The sequence below is a fragment of the Balaenoptera physalus genome, assembly GCF_965194825.1.
Source record: "Balaenoptera physalus genome assembly, chromosome: 6".
In the NCBI taxonomy this organism is placed as follows: Eukaryota; Metazoa; Chordata; class Mammalia; order Artiodactyla; family Balaenopteridae; genus Balaenoptera; species Balaenoptera physalus.
The window spans coordinates 7,112,769-7,129,038 of record NC_138885.1 but is presented as its reverse complement, the minus strand read 5'-3'; the positions used below and the strand labels follow the sequence as shown (position 1 = coordinate 7,129,038).

The window sequence follows — 16,270 nt, the reverse complement described above, 5'->3', positions numbered from 1 at the left end:
TTGTTTTGATGACACTGAGCTGCATGAGCTGTTGGTAAATTTTGGAGACTAATTCCTTGTGAGCTGCATCATTTGCAAATATTTTCTCCCATTCTGTGGGTTGTCTTCTTGTTTTGTTTATGGTTTCCTTTGCTGTGCAAAGCTTTTGAGTTTAATCAGGTCCCATTTGTTTATTTTTGTTTTTATTTCCATTACTCTGGGAGACGGATCAAAAAAGATACTGCTGCAATTTATGTCAGAGAGTGTTCTGCCTATGTTTTCCTCTAAGAGTTTTATAATGTCTGTTCTTACATTTAGGTCTTTAATCCATTTTGAGTTTATTTTTGTGTATGGTGTTAAAGAATGTTCTAACTTCATTTTCTCACATGTAGTTGTCCAGTTTTCCAGCACCATTTATTGAAGAGACTGTCTCTCTTCCACTGTATTGTACTGTCTCTCCTCCATTGCCTCCTTTGTCATAGATTAATTGACCACAGGTGCATGGGTTTATTTCTGGGCTTTCTATCCTGTTCCATTGATGTGTATTTCTGTTTTTGTGCCAGTAACATACTGTAGTAATGACTATAGCTTTGTAGTATAGTCTGAAGTCAGGGAGCCTGATCCCTCCAGCTCCATTTTTCTTTCTCAAGATTGCTTTGGCCAATTCGGGGTCTTTTGTGTCTCCATACAAATTTTAAGACTGTAGATTGCCTTGGGTGGTATAGTCATTTTGAGAATACTGATTCTTCCAATCTAAGAACACAGTATATCTTTCCATGTGGTTGGGTCATCTTTGATTTCTTTCATCAGCATCTTAGAGTTTTTGGAGTACAGGTCTTTTGCATCCTTAGGTAGGTTTATTCCTAGGTATTTTATTCTTTATGATGTGATGGTAAATGGGATTGTTTCTTTAATTTCTCTTTCTGATCTTTTGTTGTTAGTGTATAGAAATGCAACAGATTTCTGTGCATTAATTTTGTATGCTATAACTTTACTCAATTCACTGATGAGCTCTAGTAGTTTTCTGGTAGCATCTTTAGGATTTTCTATGTATAATAACATGTCATCTGCAAAAAGTGAGTTTTACTTCTTCTTTTCCAATTTGGATGACTTTTTTTTTTTCCTTCTCTGATTGCTGTGGTTAGGACTTCCAAAACTATGTTGAATAAAAGTAGCAAGAGTGGACATCCTTGTCTTGCTCCTGACCTTACAGGAAATGCTTTCAGCTTTTCACCATTCAGTATGACGTTAGCTGTAGGTTTGTCATATATGGTCTTTAGTATGTTGAGGTATGTTCCCTCTATGCCCACTTTCTGGAGTTTTTATCATAAATGGGTGTTGAATTTTGTCAAAATCCTTTTCTGCACCTATTGAGATGATCATGTAAGTTTTATTCTTCAATTATTTGTTAATATGGTGTATCACATGGATTGATTTGCAGATATTGAAAAATCCTTGCATCCCGGGGATAAATCCCACTTGATCATGGTGTATGACCCTTTTTAATGTGTTACTGGATTCGGTTTGCTAGTATTTTGTTGAGGATTTTTGCGTCTATGTTCATCAGTGATATTGGCCTGTAACTTTCTTTTTTTGTGGTATCTTTGTCTAGTTTTGGTATCAGGGTGATGGTGGCCTCATAGAATGAGTTTGGGAGTATTCCTTCCTCTGCAATTTTTTTTTTAAAATTTATTATTTATTTATTTATTTATTTATTTATTTATTTTTATTTTTGGCTGTGTTGGGTCTTCGTTTCTGTGTGAGGGCTTTCTCCAGTTGCGGTGAGCGGGGGCCACTCTTCATCGCGGTGTGCGGGCCTCTATCGTGGCCCCTCCCGTTGCGGAGCACAGGCTCCAGACGCTCAGGCTCAGCAGCTGTGGCTCACGGGCCCAGCTGCTCCGCGGCATGTGGGATCCTCCCAGACCAGGGCTCGAACCTGTGTCCCCTGCATTGGCAGGCAGATTCTCAACCACTGCGCCACCAGGGAAGCCCTGCAATTTTTTGAAACAGTTTCAGAAGGATAGGTGTTAGTTCTTCTCTAAATGTTTGATAGAATTCAACTGTGAAGCCATCTGGTCCTGGACTTTTGTTGTTGGGAGTTTTTAAATCACAGTTTCAATTTCAGTACTTGTGATCGGTCTGTTCATATTTTCCATTTTTTCCTGGTTCAGTCTTGGAAGATTGTACCTTTCTAAGGATTTGTCTTTCTTCCAGGTTGTCCACTTTATTGGCATATAGTTGCATGTAGTAGTCTCCTATGATCCTTTGTATTTCTGTGGTGTCAGTTGTAACTTCTCCTTTATCATTTCTAATCTTACTGATTTGAGCCCTCTCCTTTTTTTTCTTGATGAGTCTGGCTAAAGGTTTATCAATTTTGTTTATCTTTTCAAAGAACCTGCTTTTAGTTTCATTCATCTTCACTATTGTTTTCTTCATCTCTATTTCATTTATTTCTGCTCTGATCTTTATGAATTCTTCTAACTTTGGGTTTTGTTTGTTCTTCTTTCTCTAGTTGCTTTAGGTATAAGGTTAGATTGTTTATTTGAGATTTTTCTTGTTTCCTGAGCTAAGATTGTATTGCTATAAACTTCCCTCTTACAACTTTTTTTGCTGCATCCTGTAGGTTTTGGATCATTGTGTTTTCGTTTTCATTTGTCTCTAGGTATTTTCTGATTGCCTCTTTGATTTCTCCAGTGACCCATTGGTTGTTTAGTAGCATATTGTTTAGCCTCCACGTGCTTGTGGTTTTTGCAGTTTTTTCTTGTAGTTGATTTCTAATCTCATAGCATTGTAGTTGGAAAAGATGCTTGATATGATTTCAGTTTCTTAAATTTACTGAGGATTGATTTGTGACCCAAGATGTAATCTATCCTGGAGAATGTTCCATGTGCACTTGAGAAGAATATGTATTCTGCTGCTTTTGTATGGAATGCTCTAAAAATATCAATTAAGTCCATCTGGTCTAATGTGTCATTTAAGGCCTGTGTTTTCTTACTGATTTTCTGTCTGGATGATCTGTTCATTTTTGAAATCAGGGTGTTAAAGTCCTATGTTACTGTCAATTTCTTCGTTTACAGCTGTTAATATTCGCCTTACATATTGAGGTGCTCCTATGTTCAGTGAATATCTACTTACAACTATTATATCTTAGATTGATCCCTTGATCATTATGTAGTGTCCTTCTTTGTCTCTTGTAATAGTCTTTATTTTAAAGTCTATTTTGTCTGTCGTGAGTATTGCTACTCTAGCTTTCTTCTGATCTCCATTTGCATGGAATACCTTTTCCCATCTCTTCACTTTAATTCTGTATGTGTCTCTAGATCTGAAGTGGGTCTCTTGTAGACAGCATATATACAGGTCTTGTTTTTGTATCCATTCAGCCAGTCTATGTCTTTTGGTTAGAGTATTTAATGTTTACATTTAAGGTAATTATCGATATGTGTGTTCTTACTGCCATTTTGTTAACTGTTTTGGATTTGTTATTGCAGGTGGTTTTTCTTCCCTTCCTCTTTGTTCTCTTCCCTTGTGATTTGATGTTGTGTTTGGATTCCTTTTTTGTGTATCTATTGTAGATTTGCAGTTTGCGGTTACCATGAGGTTTTGATATAGCAGTCTATATATAAATAAGATTGTTTTAAGTTGCTGGTCTTTTAATTTCAAGTGCATTTCCAACATCCTGCATTTGTGCTCTCCTCTTCTCACAATTTTGCTGGTTTTGATATCATATTGTGTGCAGATGATTTCCTACCTTTACTGCATGTTTGCCTTTACTGGTGAGCTTTTCCAATTGTAATTTTCTTGTTTCTATAGTAGTTTTGGTCTCTTCTTTTTCACTTAGAGAAGTTCCTTTAGAACTTGTTGCAAAGCTGGTCTGGTGGTGCTGAATTTTCTTAGCTTCTGCTTGTCTGTAAAGCTTTTGATTTCTCTGTCGAATTTGAATGACAGCCTTGCTGGGTAGAGTAATCTTGGTTGTAGGTTCTTCCCTTTCCTCACTATAAATATATCTCACCACTCCCTTCTGGCCTGCAAAGTTTCTGCTAAGAAATCAGCTGATAACTTCATGGGAGTTCCTTTGTATGTTATTTGTTGCTTTTCTGTTGTTGCTTTTAATATTTTTTCTTTGTCTTTAATTTTTGTCAATTTGATTACTATGTCTCAGCGTGTTCCTCCTTGGGTTTATTCTGCCTGGGACACTCTGCGCTTCCTGGACTTGGCTGACTGTTTCCTTTCCCATGTTAGAGAAGTTTTCAGCTATTATCTCTTCACATATTTTCTCAGGTTCTTTCTCTCTCCTCCTTCTGGGACCCCTATAATGCAAATGTTGGTGCATTTAATGTTGTCCTAGAGGTCTCTCAGACTGTCTTCATTTCTTCTCTTTCTTTTTTCTTTATTCTGTTCCGTGGCAGTGATTTATACCATTTTGTCTTCTAGGTCACTTATCCATTTTTCTGCCTCAGTTATTGTGCTATCGATTCCTTCTAGTGTAATTTTCATTTTAGTTATTGTGTTGTTCATCTCTGTTTGTTCTTTAGTTCTCCTGGGTCTTTGTTAAACATTTCTTGCATCTTCTCAATCTCTGCCTCCATTCTTTTTCCGAGGTCTTGGATCACCTTCGCTATCATTATTTTGAATTCTTTTTCTGGTAGGTTGCCTATCTCTACTTCACTTAGTTGTTCTTCTGGGGTTTTTACCTTGTTCTTTCATTTGTGACATATTCCTCTGCTGTTTCATTTTGTCTAACTTTCTGTAATTGTGGTTTCAATTCCGCAGGCTGCAGGATTGTAGTTCTTGCTTCTGCTGTCTGCCCTCTGGTGGATGAGGCTAGATTAGGCTTGTGCAGGCTTCCTGATGTGAGGGACTGGTTCCTGCCCAGTGGTGGGTGGAGCTGGGTCCTGTTCCTCTGGTGGGTAGGGCCATGCTCATGAAGACTTTAAGCTGCCTGTCTGCTGAGGGGTGGGGCTGTGTTCTGCCCTGTTGGTCATTTGGCCTGAGGTGTTCCAGCATGGAGCCTACAGGCTGTTGGGTAGGGCTAACGGTGGCCTCTGGGAGGGCTCACGCCAGTGAGTACTCCCCAGAACTGCTGCTGCTGGTGTTATTGTCCCTGTAGTGAGCCATGGCCATCCCCCACCTCTGCAGGAGACCCTCCAATACTAGCAGGTAGGTCTGCCCGTCTTATGGGGTCACTGCTTTTTACCCCTGGGTCCTGGTGTGCATGGGACCTTGTGTGCACCCTCCAAGATTGGAGTTTCTGTTTCTCCCAGTCCTGTGGAATTTCTGCAATCAAACCCTGCTGGCTTTCAAAGCCAGATTCTCTGGGGGCTCCTCCTTCTGTTGTCAGACTGCCAGGCTGGGAAGCCTGATGTGGGGCTCAGAACTTTCACTCCTGTGGGAGAACATCTGTGGTATAACTGTTTTCCAGTTTGTGACTTGCCCATCTGGCGGGTATGGGATTTGGTTTTATAGCGATTGCGCCCCTCCTACCGTCTCACTGTGGCTTCTTCGTCTTTGGATGTAGGCTACCTTTTTCGGTAGATTCTAGTGCTTTTTTTTTTTGTTGATGGTTGTTCAGCAGTTAGTTGTGGTTTTGGTGTTTTTTTAAGAAGGGCTGAGCTCACATCCTTCTACTCTGCCATCTTGAGCTAATCTCTGACACAGAATATCATGTGTCAAGCACTGTTTGTTGCCATGCTTGCATATGCAGTAAGTGTACGGTTGTTGTCTGCAGATGTTTGCAGTGCTGTCTCTCCTGTTTCCTTCTTCATATTCATGATTTACGTTCTCTCTCTTCTACCTTCTTCAGTCTTGCTAGAGATTTATTTTATTGATTTTTCTTTTAAAGAATTAGCTTTTTCATTTTATTTTCTGTTTTCAATTTCACTGATTTCTGCTATCTTCACTATTTTCTTCCTTGTACCTGCTTTGAGTTTATGTTGTTCTTCTTTTTCTCGTTTTTTGATGTAGAAACTGAGATTGAGATATTTCCTCCTCTGTTTTGATATAAACATTTAGTGCTATAGATTTTCCTGTTGGCACTGCTTTAGTTGCCTTCCACATATTTTGGTATGTTGTTTTTATTTTCATTCAGTTTTAAGTATTTTTAGAAACTTCCCTTTAGACTTCCTCTTTGACCCATTATTTAGAAGTGTTTTGCTTAATCCATGGCTTGGAGGTTTTATCTGTCACTGGTTTCTAGTTTGATTCCATTATGGTCAATGAAGATACTTTATATTTTTCTGTATGACTTCAATTCTCCCTAATTCGTTGAGGTTTATGATCCTAAATATGGTCTGTCTTTATATGTTCTGTGTACACTTGAGAGAATATGTATTCTGCCGCAGTTAGAGTGTCCTATAATGTCTACTAGATGTTGGTTCGTGGTGTTCACTTCTTGTATATCCTTGCTGATTTTCTGTCAAGTACTTCTATCAACTACTGAGAAGAGGGTGTTGAAGTTCTAACTATGACTGCACATTTGCCTACTACTCCTTTCAGCTGTTTTTGCTTCATATATTCTGAAGCTCTCGATTTTTGTTGCCTATATATTTTTAATCAGTATGTAATGTCTTTTTTCATTTCTAGTAATTTCCTTTCCTCTGAAGTTTACTTTTATTTGATATTACTATAACTATTCTTGTTTTTTGATTAGTTTTTGCATTGTACATATTTTTCCACCCTTTTACTGTCACTCTACTGACTCACTGTATCTGAAGTTTCTTACAGACATAATATAGCTGGATCTTTTTTTTTTATCCTCTCTGCCCATCTGTGTTTTAATTGGTACTTTCAGACTATTTACATTTAAGGTAATTACTGATATGTAAGGCTAAGCCTGCCATGTTATTATTTGTTTTCTGTGCTTCTTATGCCCCTATTTCTCTTTTCTTTCCTCCCTGTGAATTACCTGTTTTTAGTACTCCATCTTTATTTCTTTGTATGAATATGACTTTAAAGCTTAGGCAAAACAGTTCAATTAAAGTTTAATAGTCAAGAGACTTGGCACAAGGTGATTAATATGTACATATCCAAACAGAAGATTTAGGAATCATCAGTATTTTCAGCTGTCAAATAATCTTTCTTGAGATAGCTTTTGAAGAGTGAGTTCCAATAAGCAATAAAAATCTTTTATGGCTTAAAATGTTACCAGGGAAAACTGTAAATATTTTCCTGCTATGATATGGAATTCCTGTGGTGTGAAGAAATGTTTGGTGGCTCATATCCTGCTTCCACCAAAGGCCAACATTCTCTGATTTCTCTTTTGAAATCTCACCCTCTTTTCAATCCTCAGGGTGTACTTGTGAGGAAGAAAAACTGGGCAGTGCAGCCACCTCTGTACTTCCATTCAGATAGTGAACTGTCAGGACCTTCACTCCTGCTGATAGGCATTAGTCAGTACCATCCAACTCAGACTCATCTTGAGGCTTCAAGGAAGCTTCCAAGTAAAGTTTATTTGAGGGAATGGGAAATATGACCAATTCCCTGAAAACTTACACTTCTCTGTGCAATGATTATACTTCAGATTAATGACACAGTCTATCCATAGAAATATTTGCAGATATTTGCAAAGTACTATCAGACATTTTTATTATAAGTGGGTTTATGAGAATGTTATTCTCAAGTTCAAAACCACAAAAACATTCACTGAGTGCTTGCACTGGACCATTCCAAGAGCTTCACATATGTTGAACAAAAGGTCTTTTGGAAAATACACTTCCTGGGGCTTATCACACATGTATATCTGAGCATCCTGGAACTACTGTGGAGCATGTCCAATAACAGTCTAGTATAGCTCTTCCTCAACTACTTTGAGGGCTGAAGAGGTCATCTGTGACCACCTGGGGAGTGGCAACACATGTTGTCATTTATTCATTAGACTGTGTTTCCAGTAAAGTACACATAGCTTTCTGAAGCAAAGGATAATTTTCCAAATTTTATGCTCAACTGTATAGTCTGTCTAAGTTAAACAATAAAGTCTTGAGATTTTATAAGAAAAACTTATGGTTCTTTTTGAAACTGGGAAACTGTGATTCTGTTTTTCTATTCTACTGTGATTTCAATATAGCTGAGTGAAAGACCCATTGCAAGTGTTAACACCGAACATTTCTGGGGAAACTGACCTTTGACCCGGACGTCACTGTACCGCTGAAAGTGGTGGTATGCAGCTTTCCAGGGGTTCCGATAGTGACGGAGCAAAGTAATGGGAGGTCTTGGACGCACTGGGACATACCTCACACCTTCTTCATCTATTCAAAAGAGAAGAAAAAGAAGACATTAAATAGCTTACTATCTATTTGCAAAAATCTTCCTGGTACAATTCCTGCAGGTGAGCCGTAAGTGAAATCTGGCTATGTAAACAGCCTCAGGGATGGACCCCTGACTTAAGTGGGAAGCTTCTCGTGACAAAATTTAGCTCAAGTGAGCATTACCGATATACTCCTTGGGAGGAGACTTGCGCTTCTCTGCCTTCACCAGAAGACTCTTGGCAGTGGACTTCTCATCATCAGTGCTGTTTGTCTCCATCATATCCCCTTCTTCTGTTGAAATCACGTGCTGCTGCTTCCGAGGCTTTTTCCTTGGCGAAGCACCAGGTGGTAGGTCACTTGTAGGCATGGACAGGTTGTTAGCCAGCAATGCAAGAGACGGAGACACACTGTTGGTAGCCAGGGGGGGAACTGCTGTCATAGGAAAAAGGGTGCACACATGCATGAGAGCCCAAACACAGTGGAAAGTGTCACTTGATTTCCATCAGTGAGAAAGATGAGGAAGACAGGAAAGAGAGCTAACATTTATGGAGTCTTCTGACATGCCCAGCACCACGCTAAGCACTCCAACTGTGGCAGAGGCTGCCAACTGCTTTCTAATACCGCACATCTTCACCTCCCTTAGCACGAGCACTCCTCACTTTGAAATGGGCACACCGTCACTTGGCTGGAAGACCATATTTACTAGTCTCCCTTACAGTTCATTGTGGCCTTTTGAAATGAAAATACAAGTGCTCTGTAGCACTTTTAAGAAGTTTCCTTAAAAGAAAGAAGGCATGACCCACTCGTCTTCTTCCTGTGACCCTGGAACTCAGATGGGATAGCTGGAGTTCCGGCAGCTATCTTGAATCAAGAGCATGAGGGTCAAATGCTAGGGGTGATAGGAGCCTGGATCCCTAATGATTTTATGGAGTCCACATACCATGCCTGGGCTGTCTGCCTCAGGATTCGCCTCAAGGGAGACAATAAAACCTTACATGTTCAAGCCACTGTTTTTCAAGCCTTTGAGCATTGATTTCTAGGAGATAACCCATTAACTCATATAATCTTAAAGGTAATCTGAGTAAGTAGGCATTATATTATGCCCCAATTTAAAGATGAGAAAACGTGGCACAAATCACACAAGTAGGAAGTGGGACAGCTGGGAGCTGACAGAGGCAGTCTGGCTTCGGAGCCTGGACTACTTGACTACCACAGTCCACTGCCCCCAGATAAGCAGCATGCTTAGTACAATGTTAACGTCATTTGTTTGGGCTTGTATGGATCATGTACCTGGGGACTCGCAAAGCATGAGAAAGTTCTCCTCAACTCTTCTATACCATATATCCTTGGCCTATCCTTTCCCTCCACCCTTCCTCAGCCACCCACTCCCAACAGTCATACCCTTCACTCTGTCATCACATCTCAATTTCTAGCACCTGACTTTCCAGCCCAAAGATAGCCCAACTATCTTTCTTCTAGGTCACTTCTCTTAGTAACTTACCTCCAACAATTCCTAGACCCCATTAGGAACTATTATCCATTAATCATACCACTTATTTGCTGTCACTCATCCCTCAAATGTCCACTCTCTCATATCACTGGGTTTTAATTCTCCCATCAATTTTATTCACTTTATTCATTTATTGTCCTTTCTTTTGCTTCATTGTACTCACTGAGAAAAAAGCACAACAGGCTAAATCCAACTCTCCAACCAGTTTGCACCTGTGCAGCTGAGTGTAGCCAGAGAAAAACACACAGCAACGGGCACAGGTGTCCTGTTAGCATGCTTGCTGGCCTCGAGCAGCCCCTTGCTGCTGGACGATCCTCCCGCATCTGCCAAGTCCATTCACCCTCAACACCTCCTTATACCACCCTGACCCTCAGCTATGACCCTGCTTTCTATCTTACTGGAAAACACAGAAATAATCAGAAGGAAATGTCCATAAATTCCCACCAGCTATATACCCACTTACATGCATTGTGACCAGGCACTTCCTTTCTCTCTGTGATTTCAGCAGACACAGATTCCTTCACATACACAATAGGTCCCACCCACTCTCACCTCCTCAGACATCACTGCAGGAAGTCATCTCTTTTTCCTGCATCATCACTTCCTTCCCCTCTATTGGATCACTCCCTTTAACATACAAAACTCATTTGTCCTGTCTTAAAAGTAACTTCTCCCTGGTGTCATTTCCCTTCAGATATTGCCCTTCTTTTTTCTAGCGCTTTATAACAAACTCCTCAAGTGCTGTTTATACTCACTGTCTCTAATAGTTATTTCCCAGCTTTCTCTTGAACCCACTCCCCATCATGCTGTGGCCAATATCATGACGTGGAAACTGCTCTTCTCAAGATCTGCATGACCTTCGTATTGCTAAATCCAACGGTCCTGCTCAGTGCTTACCTTACTTGATCTCTCATCAGTCGTGACCCTTGTCCTGGCTTTCTAGGACCTCATGCTCCATGCTTTGTCCCGATCACTCTGGCCACTCCACTTAGTCTCCTTTGCTAGCTTCGGCCTCCTCTCCCTCCTCAAGATGCTGCAGTGCCCCACGGCTCAGTTCACAACTGCTTCCGTTTTTTTATCGGCGCTCATTCCTCAGATGATCTTATCCATTAAGATCTAACTTAATGGATAAGATTAAAAACTAACTCCTCATCTCTCCCTACACAATGGAGCCCCCCTGCACGCTCCCCTACCTCAGCTGCCAGCAACGCTATGCTTCCATACACTAAGACCAAAAACTTTATAGCTGCCTCTGATGCCCTTCCTCACACACAACATTCCATCTTAATAAAGAAATCCTCTCAGTTCTACTTCAATAATGTATCTAGACTCTCACCACTTCATACTACCGGTACTGCTACTACCCTGGCTGAAACCTTCACTGGTCCCTGCAATTAACGCAGCAGCCTCTAAACACACCTCCCTAATTCCACCCTTGTTCCCAGTCTTTTTCCCACAGAGCAGCCAGAGTGGTCTGTTAAAAATGGAAGTGAGCTCAAGTCTCTCTTCTGCTCGGAACCCTCTAATAGCTCCCACCTCCCTCAGCAAAGCCGAAGGCCTTACAGTGGCCCACAGGCTCTCACAGTCTTGACCCTGTTTCTCTGAACTTGTCTATCCCGCTCCCCTCACTTACTGAGCTCCATCTACTGTTGCCTCTGCTATTCTTTGAGCACACCAGGCTTTTACATTTACTGCTCTCTTAGTCTGAAATGATCTTTTTCCAGATATCCTCATGGCCAGCATTTCATCTCTTTAATGTCTCTGCTCAAATATCATTTCCTCAGTAAGGCCTTCCCTTTAAAACGTTCTTAAAAATCACAGCTCCAGCCCTAACTTTCCCTTATATTTTGTCACTACTTCATTTTATCATCTGTCGCCCTTGCTAGAAGGTAAGCTCCAACAGGATGGAGTTGTGCTTGTTTTGTACAAGGTTGTATCATCAGTGCCTGGTGACGAGCCCTACAGGACAAAGGCCGGTGCAGAGCCTTACAGTTTGAGGAAGGACTACTGCCAACTTCCTAGTACCGAGGGGTTAAGAGGAAGTATCCAGAACGTTGAAAGAGCAGATGAACAGCAAAAGTGAGACCATTTCCTTTCCCCTCCAGGGTTATCCACAGTACCTTTCAACTGAAGTGCTGAGGCTAAATATGGGTGCCATAGAAGGATATTTCCTGGCATAATAAAATGAAAATAAATAAGCAAATAAATACACAGCAGGTTTAAAAACTGTAGACATAGCATGACCACACCTCATAACTGAACAGATGGCATGGGAGATGGGGGCCTTCATGCCGAAATGGTAAGAGGGTAATACTGGGTAACTATGGGACAAACTGACTTGTTTTCCACTTTGGCTTTGTCTGTATTTTATAAATTTCATACACTGAATGTTACTTTTGTAGTCAGGAAAAATAAGATTCCACATAAGTTATTAAAATAACAGAAAACCAAACAAACAAAAAGAAAACTTTTATAGTGACCTGCCTTTTACAAACTAGAAGTTTAGAGTTGAGAAGAGGGAGGGGGTAATGGTAGTTTTGAGATTTTACTAATCACAAATAAATTTACTAAGAGACTACTTTCTACAACACAAATCTTACTTTATTGCATACACAAGGCAACAAAAACTGGCAGGGAATACACTGTAAACTAATCAGCACTTAGCTATGATTGTATTGTGAACCCCTTTTACATGGCAATATTTTCTTAATGAATACAAGAAGCTATGTTTAAAGATATTCTTGGGGAAATAATAATCTTTTTCATGATTTTGGTTAGAAAATTAACTACAAAAGGGCAGCAATATGGTTTTAGTTTTCAAAAGGAGCGTAACGCTTTCTTCTATTTATTAAAAACTAATGAAATACAAATTTCAAATGGGCATCAAGGTGTCAGGCTTCCTGGCTGAGGGTCACACAAGAGTTTGGACTCTGAGGAGAGTTAGGAAAAGGGGAAGAAGCAACTGCCAGCAAAGAGTATACTGTGAATGAACTTACCAGAAACTGGCCTCATGATGTCCACTGGTTCCACTTCTTCTTTAACTTTTATCTCAGGTACAGGAGGGCCCAAAACAGAGGAGAGACTGCTGCCCACAGCCACTGGCGGTGGAGGGGCAGTGGCAATGGTGGTGATGGGTGGAGTGACGGGAACTGCTCCAGGAATGGTTGGAAGGGCCACCGCTGGTTGTGACGGGGGGCTAGCTGCTGCAATCATAGTCGGAATGGCTGGTGGAGGCTGCTGAGCGGTGGGTGGGACTGCAACGGTGGGCTGATCGTTATTTTGATTGGACATGGTCTCCACAGACACAGTGACTGGAGTGGCCATCGATACGTGGATCTCTGACTTGGGTTTGGCACTGAAACACGAAAGCAAAGATGATGTAGCAAACACAAAAAATTGCCTTAACCTGCATCATCTCAGAAGGTGAATATTTGTCCAATTCTTTTTGTACAACACACAGCACAACTAAAACTCTATTCCTTGATTTTAAAAGTTGAACTTTAAGGTAACTTTTAAAGGGAATTCAAGTTTCAGAACCATCCCCATCGTTTTTATAGGCAGTAATAAAATTAACTTAGAAAAAAAAGAACATTTTAAAGAAATCAAAGTCACATCACTGAAAGACAACCAATTTTCATTACATTAGTGTATTTTTCCCTCCAAGATTTCATTACTGCATATGTTGCCTTAGGAGGTTTTTTTTTTTTTTAGTAACAACTATACTCACACTTCATATGTCATTTGTAAACCTACTTCTTATAAAACAGGAAACTCATGCACATGGAAAAGATCGAAAAGAATACAAATTGAGAATAACTCCCCTCCACTTCCAACACCCAGCCCTCTACCCAGGGTCACCACAACATTCCAGTATGTTTTACCAGAAATACTCCAGACATCTAAAGTAACTACAAATACAGTCTTCAAAAATGTATATTCTACTTTTTTCAGTTTTATAAGAAGTCATCAATGTCATTACAAATTCTTCTCAAACATTTTTTTTAAGTAAAATATTTCATTTGACAGCTGTAAAGCTTTACTGATTTATATTGCTGCTGCTGAAAATTTATATACTACTGCTGAAAATTTAGAATATCAAAAGCAACACAAGACAATACCCCTCAAGTTCAAGGCCCCAAGCAACAGGACTTATATAGGCAAAAAATTCAATATTGACCAAAACCTCACACCATATACAAAAATGAACTAAACAAGGATCATAAATCTAAATGTAAAAATGTAAAACTATAAAACTTTTATGACTGGAGTTCTTAGGTATGATACCAAAAGCACAAAAAACTGATAAATCGGGCTTCATCAAAATTAAAAACTTTTGCTTTGCTAAAGACCATTTTGAGAGATTGAAAAGACAAGGCAGAGACTGAAAAATATATCTGCAAAGCACATACTGCATATATCTGAGAATATTATGCTAAGTAAAATAAGCCAATCACAAAAATACAGTCAGCCCTCTATACCCGCAGGCTCCACATCTGCAGATTCAACCAGCAGTGAATGGAAAATATTTAGGGACAAAAAATTCCAGAAAGTTCCAAAAAGCAAAACTTGAACTTGGTGCATGCTAGCTACTATTTACACAGCATTTACGTTGTATTAGGTATTGTAAGTAATCTGGAGATGCGTAGGTTACATGAAAATACTATGCCATTTTATATAAGGGACTTGAACTTCCATGGATTTTTATATATGCAGGGGCGCACGTCATGGAACCAATGCCCCGAGAGGGTACCGAGGGGTGACCGTACTGTAGGACCCCATTTATATGCGCTACCCAGAGTAGTCAAATTCACTGAAAAAGAAAGCAGAATGGTGGTTTCCAGGGGCTGAAATGAGAGACAATGGGGAGTTGCTGTAAAACAGGTATACCGCTGCAGTTTTGCAAGATGAAAAATATCTGGAGATTGGTTGCACAGCACTGGGAATATGCTTAATACCGCTGAAATATACACTTAAGATGGTTAAAAAAACGAAAACAAAACACATATTTAATAAAGGAGTTATATTTAGAAAATATAAAGAAGTCTGTAAACTCAACACTAAGAAAACAAATAATCCCATTAAAAATGGGCACAACACATGAATAATGAACAATTTGCTAAAGAAAATATTCAGATGGCTAATAAGCACACAAGAAAATGTTCAACACTATTAGCCATTAGAGACATGCAAAGAAAGCTTTGATGATATACGACCACACACATATCAGAATGGTGAAAATATAATACCCTATGATACCAAGTGCAGGAAAGAATGTGGAGCAACTATTTCTACAAAAAACCTTCTAACACTAATAAATGAGTTTAGCAGGGTTGTATAATAAAAGGATCTCCTATGTTGCAGGTATGAATTTTAAATGGTCCAGTTACCCTGGAAAACAGTTTGGAGGTTTCTTTTTTTTTTAATAAATTTATTTTTATTCATTTATGTATTTATTTATTTTTATTTTTGGTTGTGTTGGGTGTTTGTTGCTGCACACGGGCCCTCTCTAGCTGTGGCGAGTGGGGGCCACTCTTCGCTGTAGTGTGCAGGCTTCCCATTGCAGTGGCTTCTCTTGCTGCAGAGCACCGGCTCTAGGCGCGGAGGCTTCAGTAGCTGTGGCTCGCGGGCTCCAGAGCACAGGCTCAGCAGCTGCAGCGCACGGGCTTAGTCGCTCCGCGGCATGTGGGATCCTCCCAGACCGGGGCACAAACCCGTGTCCCCTGCATTGGCAGGCAGACTCCCAACCACTGCGCCACCAGGGAAGCCCTGGAGGTTTCTTATAAAACTAAAAATATACATGTACAACGCAACTCAGCAACTGCACTCTACCCACTACCACCTCTACACAACACCACTCTATTTCAGTATTTCATTGAATCTAAGTTGCCAACACCATACAATACACCAATATTTTGTGAACAACTTAAAAATACATTATTTAATGATAGGATATTAACATGCAGTCAATTTAAAGTTATATATTGATTTCAGAGACGTTGACATGTAAATGTTTGATCTTACTTGTATCACAGCGTGTTCTGTATGGTTTTCGTTTTGTTTCTTTTAAAATTTTTGTTTACTTTTTTCATTTCCATCCTCTATGCCTACACTGTTTTCTGTTTTAACTGTACTTCATTCTGTGATGGTTTCTTCTAGATCTTTACTGAATTCTGTCCACTCATGTGTCATCTCTTTATGTTTTCTCATTTATTCTTGGGAGTCTTTGTTATTTCATCCTTGTGTTATGTTTCATAAAAGTGGTGGCTATTTTGTTAAGTAATTTCTATTCACAGTCAAATATTCTGTTATAAATTTCATCTGTCCCCTGTAAATGTTTTTCTGGTGAGTGTTCTCAGTGAACCAACTAGTATATTTTGTTGCTTTTTTCCTACTTTTTAAACTTATTTTCCCATCAATCCTTCTGTTATTACTCGTCGGTAAATGAGTTGGGCTATTCCAAGAAACAGCCGTTTACGTGAGACTCCTTGGGCGTGGGAGGGTAGGAAAACTGCTCTTTCAGCTGGTTGTTTTTCACAATCCA

The 16,270-nt window shown here is 39.8% G+C and overlaps 1 protein-coding gene across 10 annotated transcripts in view; it reads right to left on the bottom strand.

The window, feature by feature from the left end:
- SAP130 (Sin3A associated protein 130) overlaps positions 1-16,270 on the bottom strand; it is a 72,569-nt gene that overhangs the window by 12,713 nt on the left and 43,586 nt on the right. For 9 of the 10 annotated variants that reach the window (XR_014264885.1, XR_014264886.1, XM_082465676.1 and 6 more), the window contains 3 exons: positions 12,726-13,084; positions 8,403-8,651; positions 8,094-8,219 (listed from right to left, as the gene is read on the bottom strand). Coding sequence is in view for 8 of the 10 variants with exons in the window: in XM_082465676.1 (XP_082321802.1) it covers positions 8,094-8,219; positions 8,403-8,651; positions 12,726-13,084 (734 nt within the window). In the remaining 2 variants the exon portion in view is untranslated. The remainder of the gene's footprint in view (positions 1-8,093; positions 8,220-8,402; positions 8,652-12,725; positions 13,085-16,270) is intronic. The other variant, XM_082465680.1, reaches the window with a different exon arrangement.